At 32.4% G+C, this 18,896-nt stretch overlaps 1 protein-coding gene across 1 annotated transcript; it reads right to left on the minus strand.

The window, feature by feature from the left end:
* Nucleotides 1-9,815: 9,815 nt before the first annotated feature.
* Nucleotides 9,816-11,593, minus strand: LOC130801825 (transcription initiation factor TFIID subunit 8-like). The gene has a single exon (XM_057665724.1). The coding sequence runs from the start codon at nucleotides 11,261-11,263 to the stop codon at nucleotides 10,226-10,228; it is 1,038 nt and encodes a 345-aa protein (XP_057521707.1). The 5' UTR covers nucleotides 11,264-11,593; the 3' UTR covers nucleotides 9,816-10,225.
* Between the last annotated feature and the right edge of the window lie 7,303 nt (nucleotides 11,594-18,896).

The following is an 18,896-nucleotide window of genomic DNA, read 5'->3' on the forward strand; positions in this document are numbered from 1 at the left end:
CTCTCATACTCATCAAATATATCAAACACATTAAACACAACCTCTAAGCCAAACACATAGCCTTTTATTTTTTATCTCTTACTCAATTGTAATACTTCATTTGTAAGGGTGTTTTACTCCATTGAAATAATATAAACAAGAAATTACACACTACGGAGGACGTAGGCATCATTGGGTGAACCTCCTTAAATCATTGTGTCATTTTGCAAATTTTATTTTATCAAACATTTGTTAGTTAATTGAAATTGTTATCGTTCATTAAAGTTTTTAACGTCATATCGATCTTGGCAAATTATTTCATTAAACTTAATAAACTGCCTCTTCTCACAACAAATATGGAATAACAAGCTGAGTCAATCACTTATTTCTTACCATAAGCATTTCTTCCAACAACAAAAAGTGCTTCATAATCATCATCATCCTCAACAAAGTCTAGAGGAGCCTCCCCTTGGCTTCAATATCCCTCTTCCTCTATCTTTCAAATTTCTCATACTCTTAAGGTCTTTTTTTCGTTTTTTTATGCATCAATTGAATGTACCCTTTTTTCTTACAAGAGTAACATTCTTTTCCTGCATTACAAGATTCTTTATGTAGCCGACATAAGTATTAAGGATACAATCAGTATGATGATGATGGTTTGTAACATTCGTTATTTGTTTTGGTTCATGTAACCGACATAAAAGTATCAAGGCTTTGATGTCTATTGTAGTTTAATACGTTGAAGTATTAATATGGTAGTGCTAGTGTTCCTACTTCATATGATGAAACAAGCCTGTATAGTATTCTAAATTTAAGAAACAAAACAAAACACAATAAATATGTCTGAAAGTGAAAAAGCAATTTGAATGTATGAATGAATTCAGATTTAAACAACTTATTCTTGTAAAAACAAGAGTTTACATTAGTAATCCTTGCTAGCATATATATATATATATATATATATATATATATATATATATATATATAATATATATATATATATATATATATATATATATATATATATAAATACCACATATAGCTAATATTTTCTATTTTAATTTTCTCCCCACTAGAATTAGTAGCCACATACACTATTATTTTGAAATATCGAGAAAACATATTCTATATAGTAATGACACGAAAATTAAGAAATTGAATATATGGGGTTAAAGTTGTGAGACTATTTAGAGATAAGAGACCGAATATAGAGGGTAAAAGTGGTAAGTAGAGGTGTTCAATGGGCCGGTTCGGGTCGGGTCATGTTAAATGTTAAACGGGTCGGGCCGGGTCACCACCCGTAAAAATCCGACCCACTTTGACCTATTTTTTAAAGTTCATAAAATAGTTTTTTTATTATACTTTATAGCCCGTTGAGTCGACCCACTTATGTATAGAATAATATCATTTAAAAATATAAAAAAAAGTGGTAAATTTTTTTTCGCAATTAATACTTATAATTATCCGATCCGACCCGACCCTTTACACCAAGGCATGTCATTGACCCGACCCACTAATGACCCATTAAAATGTAACCCGACCCACTAATAACCCGTTAAAATGTAACCCGACCCTTGGCCCGTTAGGTTGACCGCCCCATGAAACACCTCTAATGGTGAGGTTATGTCCCAAAATAGAAATAGGGGAAAATAAGTTAGACGGAATAATATTAGAAAATGGGACACATCGAGTCATAGGGAGAGATTAAATCATACAAAGAAATGATGGATACTTAAGCCTTCACTAGTATATGTGCATTAGATTTGTTTAACCAGATGTTTCATATGATAGATTCGTACTTCAACTGATTGCAAGCGCAAGATGAGTAATTGAAGTAAATAACTAACCTTTAGTGTTGCTAAATTTTGTTGCATTTGCAGGAAAAACGTCTGAATGTCGTAAAAGAGATGCAAGTGAACCCCATGGAAGTGTCTAGGCTCTCCATTTCTGATGCATCGGAATGTCGAAAAACATCTGAATGTCATAAACAGATCACAAATCTCCCATTAAGAGACAGATAGAGCACAATGGCTCAAGCATTATCCCAAGTTCTTATGCATGCTCGAGATCTTCACAGACCGTTGATGAATGACCGATTTCTAAATTCTCCAAGAAGTAATAGTAAGGAATGTAGAACTCCGCGATCAAAGAAAGCCAAGTCAGCGCAAAATGATTCCATATACCAAGAAGCTCCTTCAAAACACGGTCTATGGTGCGATTGAGAAAAAGTTGGCTGATCTTGATTTCCAAAAATCTGGGAGAAGTTAGAGATCAGAAAGGATAACCAGTCTTCATATTGTGCAACTGCTATGAACAGTATCAGCTCATACACATCAGCCAAAGACTGGCTTCAAAAATTGCTATCAACCTACAGGAAAGGTGTTCATTCGGGTCATCGGGTTGGCTTCGGATTAGGTGTTACAGATTGGTTTGGAATCAGGTTTTGTATCCATATTGTCTTTTACATAATTGTAAATCATATTTGACGTCGGGTTAAATCAAGTTCAAATACAAGGTCAGGTAAGTTTCGGATCATCGGGTCTGTTTTGAACACCTCTACCTACAGTTAAAGAGTTTAGGTCTTCCAAGGACATTAATTCAACTAAAGAAATAAATCTGAATAAAATTACAAAAGATTCAAGAAAAGAAGCAGCTCAATTTGTACAAGACTCACATACCTCTAACAAGACTGCAGCGAATCAGGATTAAGCCCGCTGATGGCACCATGGACTCAATACAGAAAAAGAGGGCAAAAGATCACAAAGAAACTCGTAAGATCTTGAATAACTATCCAAGAGGAAGAATCCCGAGGTCAATAAGAACATCAAAAGCATCTGAATCTACGACCAGGCCAAATCTGAGGGCTCAGTTAGTATCAATTGCAGATACAAATTATGTTACCCCAACAACATACAGTTTCAAAGTAAAGCAAAGAGAGCAAGTTGTATCTCAAAATCAAAAGCTAGTGCGTTCAGCAATGACTTGACATACTTGAGCCAACGACAGACAAATTTGGTTTTGCGCCAACAAAATTTGAGTGTTGACAAAGTAAGTTATATTTCTCTTTTCATGTGTTGATGACTATCATCTGATCATCAACATATATATTCTCATGAGTTCACCTTCACCAACCTGGATTTCTCAACATCAGAAATCAGAAGAAACTCAAGGTGATATAGCACTTCAAGAACTAGCAATAACTGTAAGGGAGCAACCAAGCCCAGTTTCAGTTCTTGATGCAGGATTTTATGATGATGAATCTCCATCCCCGGTAAAAAAGAAGCAACAGCATTCAACAGTACAGAATTTGATTTATAAAAAGTTGATAGCAAATCATCCAAAAATATATTGTACAGTTAGCTTTGCGCTTTCTGATAAGCGGCATTAAACAAAAATGAAAGTTGATGACCAGGACAACATTGTGAAAATAATAACACGACATAAACTCTATTCTTATTACTAGAAGATCAACAACCATGTTCAATAGCTACTAATACTATCCTGTCCATGACTTTCCTAAATCAACCAAATATATGCGGTCTTCCACAGCTTAATAACTGATCAGTCAGGGTATAAGGCACAAGATTTGAAACTGTACAAGTCTGTGAGTAGAAAAAGAAAGAATATGCAGCCTTTGAATCATATCAGGGATAAACATTTTACCTTTTCACGAACTTAACAGAATGTGGCTATTTTAATACTATATCAAAATATATTAAAGAAAAACTTATAAAAGCAAAAAAATTAAACCAATGTTTTCTGAATTTTATGCAGATTTTGAGAGCAATGCAATATATAATGAAGTAGAGTGTATAACTTCCCAGCCAACTTCCCCTGATAGCATGAGGTCAGGTTTCAGCTATGTGAGTATTTTTCGGAAGCCAGAGGATATCAAAGAGCCAGCTCCAGCTGTGTGGAAATTAAGCTCTTATCAACATGGAAATGCCAGACCTAATAAAAAGGACATGAATCTTGAAAAGTCACGTGTCTAAACTGTTCTTAGCCTCAGGATTACTGCACAATAATCTTGATCACATGGACAATCATCTTATCAACCAGTCTCAAGAAGTAATGGACCCCATATTATTCTATATGCATGAGCAAAACAAAGAAAGCAGTTTTGTTTCAGATGAGAGATCCTACAATGAAGAAAGAAATACAAGAACCAATGGAAGATGTAAAAAGAGGCTCCTGTTTGATGCAGTCAATGAAATTCTATCTCCGAAACTCTCTAAATCAACCCACAGCTACAGCAACAAATATTCAAAGAACTCAATCATCTCCAACCTATCGACTTGCCTCGTGGCTTAGATGATGAGGATGAGTTTCTGACAACATCATAGAAAAAGATCCAACACAGATCAGAAAGTTGGACTTAATTTGGCTGTGAGAAGCCAGCTTTAATATTAGATATTGGACGATTGATATTTAAAGATCTAATTGTGGAGCTAGTTCACAGTGAGGCAGAAGGTGTACAAGTTCAGAAACTCCGCAAGTAGTAGCCTCTTACACAATTTTTACTAATTCATTTACATTATTTTTTCTTAGAAGTTAGAATCATCACTCTTTATAGTTTTCCTGAAGTCCCCTTTTCAATTTTTTTGGCGGCTCTAAGTCCACTTTTCTACTCCTTGACTTTCTTTTTACACGAAGTATAATTAACTTGGTTGTAACACAAAACATGTCAAACAATAGTCTGGTATTCCAGCACAATACCCTGTAAAGCAATTAAACACTAAAGTATGTTCTTTCCTAAACTCTATGCTTGTTTCAAAAATAGAGTGAGCTATTCCATTAAATTCTACGGAATCACAAATTTTCACTTAAAGGAAAGGCATTAAATGAAATGTATTAGTTCCAAAAGAAACTCTAGAAGCCAGAAATACTAGATCTGCAGCAACAAGCAACCAATAAAAAAACCAACCTACAAAAGACCCACAGAACTACATAAATATCAACAAATTTGATTTCATTGCCCTAAGTAACTTACCATACTATTAGAAGACCAAAAGGACAAAATATTCGCATTGCCTTAATGTAGGGTCTCTTGTGACTTGTGAGTCGTGACTCCATGTGCAAATGCAATACCATTTACTTCAATTTTAAAAACATGTAAGCAGATCAAAATCTGATAAGCAGCAAAAATAGCATAAAATCATCCAACTCAGGCTAAAATCAAAATTATTAAATGATTCAGCGGCTCCTTTAGTTGAGAAAGAAACAGACAAAACAAACATATTTGTTACACAATCTAAGTATCACATACAAGAAATAACCACTGAAATTCCAAACGCAAGCAATGTTGCAAAATATACAAAGGAGAATTTTTGCAAGCTCTATTCAACATGACGAGGGCTTTTACTGTTGAGTATGGACTGTCCCCTTTTACTTTTCCAAATTCCAAAATAAGGAGCGCTTTTAAATAATGACAAGATAGCAAAATTGTCATAAGACAGAACTTCGTCCATGAAATTATAAACTGAAGAGAACAATGATAATGATATGTTAACTCAAGGAGGTGAGAGAATGTCATGACAAATATAGGATCACAACGTCTGATACACTTGTGTGATCATAAATCTATCCAATTTTTTATTTTTTATTTTTATTTATTTATTTTTTTTTGAAGTCAGAACTATCTAGTTTCAAAAAATGCCAGACAGAAAGGGCCAGTCTACAGCAAAAGTCAAAGCACCCTTATGACATAACCTATTATTTGATAGCTCACCTCCATATAGCATGGACAATAGAAAAAGCACTTTTTTTGGGATGGACAATGCATATGTAACGGTGAAGCTCATATGGATTTAAACAACAAGCAATCATGCAAAAAAGAAATGCCCAACCAAAGTCATCATGACCCAAGAAATAAAAATAATAAAAGAAAATAGAAAGTGCACATAAAAAGAGTATTCAGATGGAAGATACATTACCAGGAGTCAGAATTTCCAAGGAGTCAAGCAGCAGAATTGCATCAGCTGTAGAGAGAGCAACGATATACAGTGACTGGGGAAAAAATGTAAGGTAACAAGTAAACTGATACAGTAATTATTATCTTTGGCATATATTGTTCAAACATCGTAACTATTACCCTCAGGAGCTCTTTCTGGTATGGGATACATGGGCATAAGAATAAATGCATTTGTAAACTTCCATTAGTTTTTAGCAGGTGGACACCATCAAAGGAAAACTCCTTCAAGGGTTTGATGATTTTCTATATTGCTCATTGTTTCTTACTACTTAGTATTGATTCTGATATGAAATTTCATATTAGTTTAATATTTGCAAGATCTAGTTCTCTTAGCAATTCAAATTATGAAAATAGTGTTTTACCAAAATAGAAATCAAAGTATAATCATATTAAGAAGATCAAAGTACACCAACCAAACATCATTAACTCAAATAAGGCACTTTCTACTGCTCTAAACTCTTAGAATTGAACACATATTGCATCAATTATTTAATCGTGGGGCACCATTCTTCAATGCTTATTAGCACCCTTTAAAACTTCTACTGCTTGATCTTTATAGCGAAAATGTATCAAATCGTTCACCAGCAAAAAAATTTAGCTTAAAATAGTACTTCCAGTATTTCTTGGTGAAGTTGTTGCTAAACTCAAAGAATTTCAAGCCAAAAAACTAGACAACCTTTTTGAGTTGTTCTACAACTGCTTTACTGCTTGTATGTGAATTTTGTACGTATAAGATCTTCATCACTTGGATCAAGGGTACTTAAAAACTATACAAGTTGATTGTCCCAATTATTTATAACCTTAACTATACATCTTCAACATATCTAGAGTACCTCATCCTATTTCAAAACCTCACACGCAAAATGTTACGAATTCGCATCTTAGAATCAAAATATGTTGATGAATTATGAAGAAACAATGATGAAACCCAAAGCCAGAAAAGGACGGATGAAGAACAGCCATCACCAAAATAGCAATAGCACATGCAGCTTTTTAATAAAACAAAAAAAAATTACTCACCGATACCAAAGCACAACTAGCCAATTAATCTGGTTTTTTTGACTCGTTGAAGCAATTAGGATGCATCTTCATGGCAAATCAATGTTTACAATGGCACATCTGCCCTTAAAAAATCTAACCTATCCATATGTCAAAGTGGACATTCCAATAATAATCACTGAGATTACTGCTGAAATAAACAAAAGCCACTCACCCAACCTAGTCTTCGTCCCTATCCAGATTAGGAATAGCTTGAAGGTAACATGTTTAACAAAAAGGTAGTATGACAGAGACCAGGGTTATCACACCATAAATTATCAAGCAGAAACGGCGCAAAAGCATTGTGATCTATAGACCAACAACAATGCCAGAGTCTTAATCCCAAAAGATTTAAAATACAATCAATAGGATTTGATCTTATAACTATTGATATGTTAAGTAAAACTCATGGCACCTACTCTACCTTATATCTCTAACTTCAATTTATCCTTAACAGATTTCCCTTCCCTCATACCAGCCTTGTTAGAAAAGCATTATCAGGATGCTCCAGGTCTATACTCCCCTTAATGCATAAGATAAAGTATAAAGAAGTACAGTCAGGCACATAGCACAACTTTGTCCCAAATATTTGGCAAAACTAAAACAAGATAAACAATTAAATCATTGCAATGAACCATAGAGAAATGTCAAAACCTCCCAAAGAATTTGAATATTATAAAGCAGACAAAATAGGCTATAATGGTAAATAAATGATTTTTCTAACAAGAAATACTCAATTGCCATATGTTCCCATTCGCTTAACACTTTATTATCAATTTTGTCACTTTCTACACCTTGACACAGTGACAGACTTGATTATTTTAATAAAATTTCTTTCCCGACAGATTACTTAATAGCATGAAATTAATGCCTACATCTCCAAGGAGAATCTCAAAAATTCATTGTCACAGCATTAGAACAGCTTGAGAAAAATATCCAACAATATATGCACGAAAGCACTGAAGCATCAAAACCTTATTAATATTCCCTACAATACTTGGATACATAGGGAGAAAAGGGGTAAAGACGGAAGAGAAAGTTGGATAATCATTATTCGACAAATCAAAATCTATAATAGATACTCTCTGCATTTAAACAGTTGTTATAATATACCAAATTCTCATAATAAAATTATATGGTTCGATTTTACCAAAAAATAAAAATACACAGTATCATGTATATTTTTTTCTTGCTCACTTGAGCGTACGGTCATATAAGGAATCCAATAATAAACAGCAGCTATAGTAGAAAAAGTGATAGCTTTTTTTCAAACACCCTAAATAATATATCGCAAAAAACTCAAGAGGGAGCAATAACTGAAGCAGAGGAGAAAAGCTACAAAAAGATAGATCAACAGAAACGGCGTAACAACATCTGGAACATACTAACCCGCGCAACCTTTATAGCATATGCCTTAAAACCAAAATCAAAAAATAGTACTCTCGCCTAAGTTTACCTTACCTTAGTAATAGGTGACTGGTAGACTAAACAATTTGTCTTAACAAAAATCAAAAAGATACACAATGTTGCAGCAAGATTTAAGAACACTAAACAATTTGCGTCCAATAATGTACAATTAACACATTGGATATCGTTTGATCAAACTTTTCTTGACTAGAAGGTTTTAATCATAAGCAGAAAAGAACTCAACTAATTAGTTACTCAACTTCGATCATTTGCGTCCAGTATTGTACAATCAACAGCAAAAAAATGATTTGGACATAGATACTCAACTTTGATGATAACATCATCAAACTCAGCAAACTAATTAGTTTAATAATGGATAAAAATAACTTTAAGGAAGTCTAATTTCAAGTTGCTACTTTTATAGCCTTCTTTGGTCACAATAATAACATTCATCGATGAAAGAGTCCACACATTCTTGTCATTCAAAAGCTACAATAGCTTTAAGGCAATTCAATCAAGAATAAACTGACTCAAAATCTTGAGCCACTTGGTCATAAAAACCCAAATGACACTAATTGCACAATTAGCTGGGTTGCTGCTCCACAATCTTATTTATACCATCTTCATTGCTTCATGATATGTTGGATGGGACAAAATGGAGGGCAATGAAGGGAAGGGAGTTGAAGAGATGAAATTTCCAACATTTATATGGCACAAGAGAAAGATAAGGGGAGAGAAATTAAGAGAAGGGGATTATAAAGAACAAATCCTTCACATTTTCTATTTAAAGTTCCTCAGACTTGGAAGAAAAACTTACTCTTCCTCCGCTCCCTTCCCCTCCCCTTCCCTTCCCTCCCTTTCTTTCCTTCCTCAAGTGTTACCCAAACATATTCTTTGAAACAAACTCCTTTTAAAGTTCTTCAACTTTTCAGGCACTAAATCTATTTTGAACCTTTAAACTAATGAGTTCTCATGATGACACAATGTTCAAACTTTCATGAAGAAAAAGAAAGTTCAGAGTTTTAGATGGTTAAGAGTCAAGTCGTTTATCATGAAACTGTTGAATATCATCTAAATCACATCATGATGGAAATCTACTCATGGTCATAATTCAAAAACAAAATGTCAGCCAACAAGCTACTGAGTGAAAATTTATTTTGATTGTAAAAATTTTAAATTAAACTCAAACAAAGCACATGTGTGAAAATTTATCATCAGTATCACTATCAATACCTCTTCATTGCAACAACATGATTCAACTTTACTAAACTATTAGAGCTAATCTAACCTTATCAAAAATCAATATAGTTGTGAATCGAATTTCGATTGCACTTATCAGGATATATCTAAACTTAATTGGAACTCAATAAAAATTTATAAGAAGTTCTTTTCAGATAACTTTATTTCGTTAGATATAGAATTGACCAAAAATTCACTATTTTTTTCATTAGTACAGAAAATGAACAGTTCATCATTCCACAACTTCTGCTTCACATACAACTTTCCTCTGTTTTCAACTTCATCCCAAACTTACATTAATAACAACAAAAACCTGATACAATCAAAAGAAGTAAGGTGCCAAGCTAAAATGTTCACTCTAGCCAGTAACTTTTATCATAAAAGAACATGAATTTCAATCGGGAAAGAATGAAAAACGGGTCACAGTTACAAGAACAGCTAACAAAGAACATACATACCTCCACAACTTGTGGTAAAGCCATGCCTAACAGTCCAACTATCATCAGCAAACAAGAATATCTCTTTCAAACCAGCTCTAACTGCTGGTTTCCTAAGGATAAAGTATACAATGTCTGACGAAACGAACCTAATTTACAACTCAGTTGTATCCAATGGGGACTCCTTCAAAATTTGCTCAGCACTTGTTTTCTTTTCGTCGTTTGCATCATTCTTCTCAAACAAAATTGCAAGCCTGTCATCTCCATTTGATTGAGCAATCACATTCTTAATCACTCGCAATGACTTCCTCTTCGTGTTACCGAACTTAAGCCGCACAGTTGGCCTCTCAACCAATCTGATATCTTTATTGGTATCCTCAACCTCAGAAACCTCATTCCCAGCAACAGTTTCAGCAACAGGAGCAAATGCATCCATAAAATTTACATGATTTCCCTCCCAACGCCTACGAGGAAGTGGGGGTTCAATTAGCGACACTGGCTTATCTCCATAAGCTAAAGGAGGAGCAAGAAATGGGTTAATTTCAACAGCTTCAGTCCCATTATTCGTCAAGTGTTGTTGTTGCTGCTGCTTTTGTATATTCATTGCCTTTTGCTCTTCATCCTTAGTATCCGTGTCGTGTGCATTAACTTCTCTCTCATCGGAACTTGAAGGAAAGGCCGGCAACCAATGGGGAATATGGTCAGGAGGATCTTCCCCAATCTGTAAAAAACTAGAAGGGGATTTCCTCTCTTTTGTAACTGGAAACCTAGGAAGTGAAAACACAAAAGGAATTCCTTCAACAATACTGATAAACTGACCAATCTCCCTAACAGTTCCAGAATTCGCAAGGGAACGATGAACATCAGAAGCACCCTGAAAACCTTGGATAGAACCCAAATCTTCTAACCCTCGGATAACATCAAATAAATTCGAATCCGACCTACCAGCTTGATTAGCATAATGATTTGAAATCTTACCAAGCTGTTTAACATAACGCACTGCAACATCAGCTAAAGCTTCAAGTGCGGAGTGTTGGAAACCCTGAAACCCTTCATTCTCGCAAATTTGAGCTACAGAAATCTTCGCAATGGCTCGAACAAAATCTTCACTTCCTGCTGGCTTTCTTGTATTTTGAGGTAGTAATTGTTGCTGTACAGGATCGTTTCCAATTTCTTTACCTCCATCGCTCATTTCAACAGCAATTCAGTCATATGTATCAACAACATTTACCGCCCCAAATTCAAATTCAAATTAACATAAAGCATCCTTGATTAGGGGTACAAGAAACGCATAGAGACAATAAGCAGAGTTCTAGGGTTCCGAAACGATTATGGAGGTTGAATTGAAGAAAGAACGCAGGGAAGAAACGTGATCGGAACCGAAAATGAGTGGGTTTTGAAGCCCTAGCAGTAGAAAACCCCCAAAGCAAGATCGAGAAAGAATATAAAATACGATGAAGGATTATGAAGAAGGACAACTAGCCAACTACTCGAAGTTTTATAGACGCCTTGAGCAAAACCAAATCATTTTATTGGTAGTACAACCTTAGGTAGAGCCAATGGCTAATATACCATAAAATTATACGGATTTTATATTACGTCCATCCCACTTGTTAATATAAATTTGGTGGTTATTCGGTGAATATAGGCATAGTTATTAGAATTTTGATTCTAATTTACGTTTTTATGATCTTACATTTTAAAAAAAGCAATCGATTTGAATTATAAGTAGTATCTTAATATTGGTAGGATCGTGCGATCATACTTAACTCAAGAATTTATGTGATAAGATCATAACACGATTTTACGATCGTACGATCCAATGATCCAATACTACAAGTGTAGTTTCAATTCTACAAAAGTTTCATATAATCTAGATTTCACTTATGTATAAATATGTATATCTAAAATAATTATATCAATACTGAAACAGTCGTATTATTAGGAGATTTCATTAGTCGTTTTTAGCGCCTAATTATTCTTATATATTTGTTCGTTACTAATTATAATTTAATTAGTGATGGTAGTAATTTGAAAAATCTCTACAATGATTAGAAACTTGTTAATTCGTAACGTGATTACGAATCGTAACAAGTAACGTAAACTTTGGAGGTAAAACTTAAAGTTGAGCAACTACCCATAACAGTTCGAAATTTTTTTTTATTATTACCCAAGCATATTATGTAACCATGATGGGAGTAAATTAAATATTTCACACATATACAAGTGATTTTTAAACATGAAGTACAAGTTACATAACTTGTTACATGTACAATAATTTTTACCCAAACCTTAAACTATCTTAGATAAACCTTTCCTACACTATAATAAATCAAATGATGGACAAAAATTACCAAAAAACAACCCCAACCAGCCATGCTAAAGCTGTCCTACTTCCCCTTATAGCCCTTTGTATACTTACATACACAAGCTAAAAACTCTACCCAAGAACCTATTTTGTTCTACCCAAAGCTTGTGCATCATTACAAGCATGCAAGAGGCAAATATTAGAAGCAAAAACACTATATTTTCTGAATAATTATTCAGCCATAAACCCCAACACATTGCTCCCAAGTTCATCCATGAACAAACACCAGAATCCTTCAAACTTTCAATAACTAAAACACTTTCTTTTCTCATCAAATCTTCTTCAAAAATCCATCTAAAACTTCTGAAAATTTATGTTTATAAACTCAAATCTCCCATAAAAATAATCTTCATCTTAAGAGCTTTCCATAGACACCAAACTTGAAGAAATCCACCAAGTATAGAGTAAGTTATGTTCATTTCTTTATTCCACTAGTTTTTGTTGAAACTTGTTCATGTAAAACATATTTTTTTTACATGAATCTTTTTATAAACTAAGATCATTATAAAATGATTATTTTATCTCTAAACTAAGAAAATCATCACTTATAAATCTATAAAAATCGGCCATAATAGAAAGTAAGAAGATGTATTTCCACAAACATATAAATTTTGTTACTTAAAGGATTCAAATAAAATTATGGGACTTAACTAAGTATGTTGCTCAACATAATAAGTATACTCCAAATATATTAAAATCAACACAAGTATTAGTCCAACAACTCTAACTAGAAAAAGTTAAGTTATTATTGATTTTTGGATGAATGCAATATGTTTAGTTGAAGAGTTGGAGTTGAGACTTGAAGGGCCAAGGACTCAAAATCAGAACCGCTTCTAAGAACGCGTAGGAGCTTACGAAATAATTATATAGGCTTAGAGTCAAGGTATGTCACATGGGGTGATTTTTAAAGGATTCAAGAACAAGTTGGGAAAGTTTGTGTATAAACTTTTTTAAAAAAAAAATAAAATTCCCAAAGAGAAGTTCTTAAATCTTGAAAAATGATGTCAAAATGATAAAATTGTGTATGGAATAATTTATTACATGTATTATTATTGTGGGCATCATGCATGTTGATTTTATAAATTATTGTATGTTTAAAGGCATGTTTAACACTACTTTGTGAAAGTTATTGTGATGGAAATGATTATATGAATTTGAAAATATTTGAAATTCATTTTAAAAGAAATTTCCAGTAGCTATATGTTAAGAAAATTTCTTGGATATTTTTTGTTGAGATTATTCGTTAAATTGATATTTTAATGGATTTTAAGGTGTTAAATACTCTTATTACAAAACATGGTATTAGATGAACTCTTCATCATCAAAAATAATTAATAAAAACATATTATAATAACTCCAACAAGATTTGGCCAGAATATATTTAGTTTGGAATTTTTTTATTATTTTTGAATAATCGTTAAATTGTTTAACGGTAAATTGTAAAATGGTAAAATATAAAATAATTACCAAACAAAGACATATGGACTTGAAATTTTTATCACATACTCATATGGACAGTAGGTAAAATTGGTAAAAGTTTGGGAATGTTTCGTTGACATTTAAGGACCTTAATAATTTTTACTCGGTTATTAATAATCGGTAAGTTTGAAAACGATAAAATATAAAATAAATACTAAATGACGTCTTTTGGACATGAAAATTTTATGAGACACTTATATAAACAGTAGATACATGTTAAAAAACTTATATGGATTTTCGTGACCATATATGGACTTAAAATAAATTTTATTCGGTTTATCGGTAAAATAACGATATTAATTATTAAAAATACCCCACATGATTTTTAATGGTTATTTAAAATTTTATACCCCTTAAAATAGCTTCTGGAATATTATATAATTTTTTTAATATTTTATTCGGACTCAAATAATTTAAAACCTATTTTATTCTATTTATCGATAAAATGTCTATACGAAATAATAAAACATCATACATGAGTTTTATAAGTTCAAATGGCCTAATAAACATGTTATATGACTTCTGAAACTTTGGTATAATTTTATAAAATAAATTATTAATTATTTACTAATTTATCAAATTAATAGAAAATGTTTATTTATTAAAAAGTGTAATATTGTTAATTAAATTTGAGTAAAAATAGACCTATATAAAAAAATCTATAATTATATTAATAACCTACTGCCTCATAGTATAAATTAAGTTTAAATTAGATGGTTTATAAATTTTACGGATTTAAGACACCATTTAAATAACGGTAAATACCCAAATTGTCGAAAATAATTGTAAGATCGTTATAAATTTGCATAACCAATTATAATCTGATGGGATAACCTTAAATTCATTTTAAATAAGGTATTATAATGACTTGATTAATTTGGGCCTTGTTGGAGAATTAATATGTACTTTGTAAATCAATTATCGATTTTATTACCGGCAAAACTATCTCGTATTTAAGAAAATAGTGTTTTATGAAATCTTCTGTCGTAATGATTTTATAGACTTATGAATCATATTCTAGTTGTTTTGAATGAATTTCAAAACCCTTTTAAGTTAAAACCCTTTTAAGTTATATTTACTTTAAGAAGGATTGAAATGAAATATTTTAGTAGTTTCCTTTAAAAAAAAATTATATTGAACTTTAATTACTTTTTGTTACGATGCATTTCCATACATGCTAGTGATGCCCCAATATAATACAAAGGTTATGTTTAATGATACGATTATGCTAAGCATGTTTTACCCATGTGGGAAATATTATGATTTGATTTTGCTAAGTCGCAAATAAAGTATATTTTGCTATGTGCAAATAAAAGATGTTTATCATATGGAAAAAGTTAATATTTTTGACTTTCAAATGCTATTAAAATTACAAGACATATATTAAGTACAAAAAAGTATTTTAGCCTATATGGCGGGTACATATGCCACAACAAATGTTGTGTGCATGATTAGACGGCTCACCAATGCTGAGCGCGTATTGTTCACAATACCATTGTGTTACACTTGTCGGACATGTCGCGGACGGTAGACCGACTACCAAACGAGTCACAGGATGACTCACAAAGTACCTATGTAAACTTATGATATGAGTTTGAAATTGATTTGGATCTATTGAGATTTTATGATTTATGATGAAAAATGAGAATTTGAAATTACTATAGAGCTATTGAACTTTGAATCATAATATGATTTATCAAATGAAAAAGCATATTTCAAAATGAATTTACTCAAAAAAAAAAGATTTTAATAACTTGTTTGACGGACACTAGTGTGTTTATACTCAGCCTTTTTGCTGATACTATGCTTTGTATGTTTTTCCAATGGTTTTGTTTTTAAAGTAAACTCCTATGGCACCTCGACGGAGAATGGATATGCGAGCGGAAGTTGAACCCGAGTTGGAGTATGACTCCCCTTTTGTTTAGATCTCTTTATTGTATTTGAGAGACTATTAGTTTAGATTTAGACTAATTTAAGGATGTAATTTGAACTTTGGACTTATTTCGATTTGGTTGTAATTTTCCTATATTTTGGATAGTTAAGACTTCCGTTATATTGCTTGGATATTGGTTTGACCTTTAAGTAACCCCTTAATTGTGTTGGCAAAAGTAAGCTTCCGCTTGATTAATATTAAATTCCAGTTAGTGTTTTGCCTTCATAATTCGAGGCGGTTACAAATACGACTATAAAATTTAAGTTTTCTTGACTTGTAATTAAAATTATTTATTGAAAGTATTCTTTTTAGAACATAATAGATGAAGTCAAATAAAGTTTTATTTACAATTTATAACGTCAGAAAAAGAACAAATATAATTTATTATCAGCTATCAAAAGCATATTAATACATGTTTGTAGAATCACACGATCCTACGATCTGATTCTACTGATTTTGATCCTGCCCCTAAACGATTCTATGTAAAATCCCGATCCTAACAACCTTATATATGGTATAAAAAGTATTACTCATCATGAATAGTAGATATGAGGTTCTATATGCCCTATATCCACATGTCCCGCTTCATAACACGAACTTGAAGTGAATGTGAGGCGGGTATAAGGTGGTTATATCCGTGATGGGTACATCCAGTCGACCATACTGAATGAGTATAAGGTGGTTATATTTGTGATGGGTATCAAAATTTTACTCGTTATGGGTGATAGGTAGGTGGTGGGTATAAAAATTTTCAGTATGGATTAGGGGAAGGCATACCGCACACGCCCGCTCATTTTATCTTTCTTACTAACAGAACCACAGGTAAACTGAAGGGAGAGAGCATGCGAAAATCAAAACCAAAATCTTCTTTAGAAAAAGTGTTACTTTGCTATGATAGAGACAAAAATTGATTATCGTATATAAAAAAATGTGAGCAAACAAAAGAGAAAAAATAATTAGATGATAATTTTAAATAAGACAGAAACAATTTTAAAAAATAAAATATTACAAAGTTAAAAGATTGACAAAATATAAGGCGTAGCATTCTGAAAAGTAAGGAAGGATCGAAATATATTATCCCTTAATTTTTAGCTATTTATTTTTAATTTAATCTTCAAACAATATTCTCACAAAATTAAGATCCAACAAACACTAACTTCATAATAAAATGAATATTGAATACAATATGATTAAATTACATCATCAAAATAATTTGATGAAGAGCTATTATACTTTGATAACTTCAGTGTTATTTCATTCACAACATTAAAAATCCAAAACTACACTAATGTTTTATCCGCCGCTAGTTGGTAATTAAATGGTGGAAATGACAATAAAAATTTAGTATAATTTTAGTGGAAAAATCTATTGACAAGTTTAATGGACATGCTTGTTCTACTTTAATTTTTTTTATTTAACTCATAAAATTCATTTCAATATACTACCATAAAGAAAACGGATACTAGGTGGTAATGAAAATTGTAAGCAAGAAATCTTTTTCATGATCAAGGTCATTACCATGGGAATGTCATGATAAATTTTTTGAAAATTTATACTCCAAATCATCATCATTAGCATCTATTTAGTATCATCAACAACCAAACAGACTGTGTTAACTTTTAATAATTTGGGATTTCAGGTTTTATGCTCTGAATGAAGATGAGTAAGCTATCCGCAAGAAAAATATTTTCCATTATAATATGTGTGGTAAAGATTGTGTTCTTTAGAGTGGTTGTCAACATGAGAAGTCAATTAAGAACATCTCTTGAGGAGTGAAATTCTAGTTTGTGCCGATTTATGTAAAGTCGAGAGGTTTCATCATGTGTATCACAAATAAAGTGTTTTAACTAATATTTCAAATTGTAGTTCTCTTATTGATTTCAAATAAATTTGTAAATCTCTTAATGGGTGAAATTCATGTGTTTGATCTTCATTGCAAGAATATAAGTTTGATTCATATCATAGTTAATTGAACCCTTCTTTTGTCTCCAATATTGATGCACCAAGATATTAAGGTTCCAAATGCTCTCTTATTGGACATCATCAATTTTTATTGTTTCATCACAAGTGCAATAAAAACATACAATCATACAAAGTCATCAAATGTAAAACAAATTCAACATATCCATGTTGATTATAGTTACAAGACTTTTTCACTACAAAATTTTCAAGACTAAAAATATTGCATCAAATAGTGTAAGTAAATTGAAAGTAAAATTGAGGTGTATAATACCCCAAATTGAGCTTTAAAAGGATTAACAAACTGCTCATATCAATAAGGTGTATCCTCTTTTCATGAAAGCCCATTTGATTAGAACTACATAGTTAAGCGTGCTTGATGGTGAGTAATTAATCGAACTAACCTGCCCAATCGGGCACAAAGAGCAACCTCCTTATCACCTCGCATAGCAAGCTACCAATAGCTATCTAGTAGCCTATCTGCTCGCCCTAGCACCCAAACAAGAGTAAGAATCGTGCTATGCAACATTATTATCTCCTCCCAATATATATCCACATTTGTGTAAACTTATTCCTGACCCAATTAACCCCTTTCTTTCCATCTTTCTTATTTAGGTTGCTCATGAGAATCTTGTCCTTACTTTGTGGGATTGTGAAAAATTTATGTCCGCCTATTAACTAGTATATGGGGTGGATTTAATACTTTGTATAAGATTTTTGTTGACACATTCATTCCACCGTACTATTACGCTATAAGACGTAGTTGTTATATTAGGTTTGTGGTGATTACTCATAGAGATTGTAGACTGGCCCCACAAATCAACACAAGTCTTTCCAGCGCATTTTAGCCTCACTCGTGCACACCTGGGAAAACTTCTTAGGAGGTCACCCATCCTAAGATTGCTCCCCACCAAGCACGCTTAACTGTGGAGTTCTTAGCATATGGGCTCCCTAGAAAAGAAGATGCACTTATTAATTAGAGTAGTTTATCAATCCTCTTTAAATCTCAATCTTGGGTATCATACTCACCCCCACTTAGGAATACAACGTCCTTGTTGAACCGTAGTTTCAGGATCTTTTTCCCTC

This window comes from Amaranthus tricolor, chromosome 15 (genome assembly GCF_026212465.1).
Source record: "Amaranthus tricolor cultivar Red isolate AtriRed21 chromosome 15, ASM2621246v1, whole genome shotgun sequence".
Classification (NCBI taxonomy): Eukaryota; Viridiplantae; Streptophyta; class Magnoliopsida; order Caryophyllales; family Amaranthaceae; genus Amaranthus; species Amaranthus tricolor.

Coding starts and splice junctions, on each gene's coding strand:
- LOC130801825 (XM_057665724.1), bottom strand. CDS start 11,263: ATGAGCGATGGAGGTAAAGAAATTGGAAACGATCCTGTACAGCAACAA.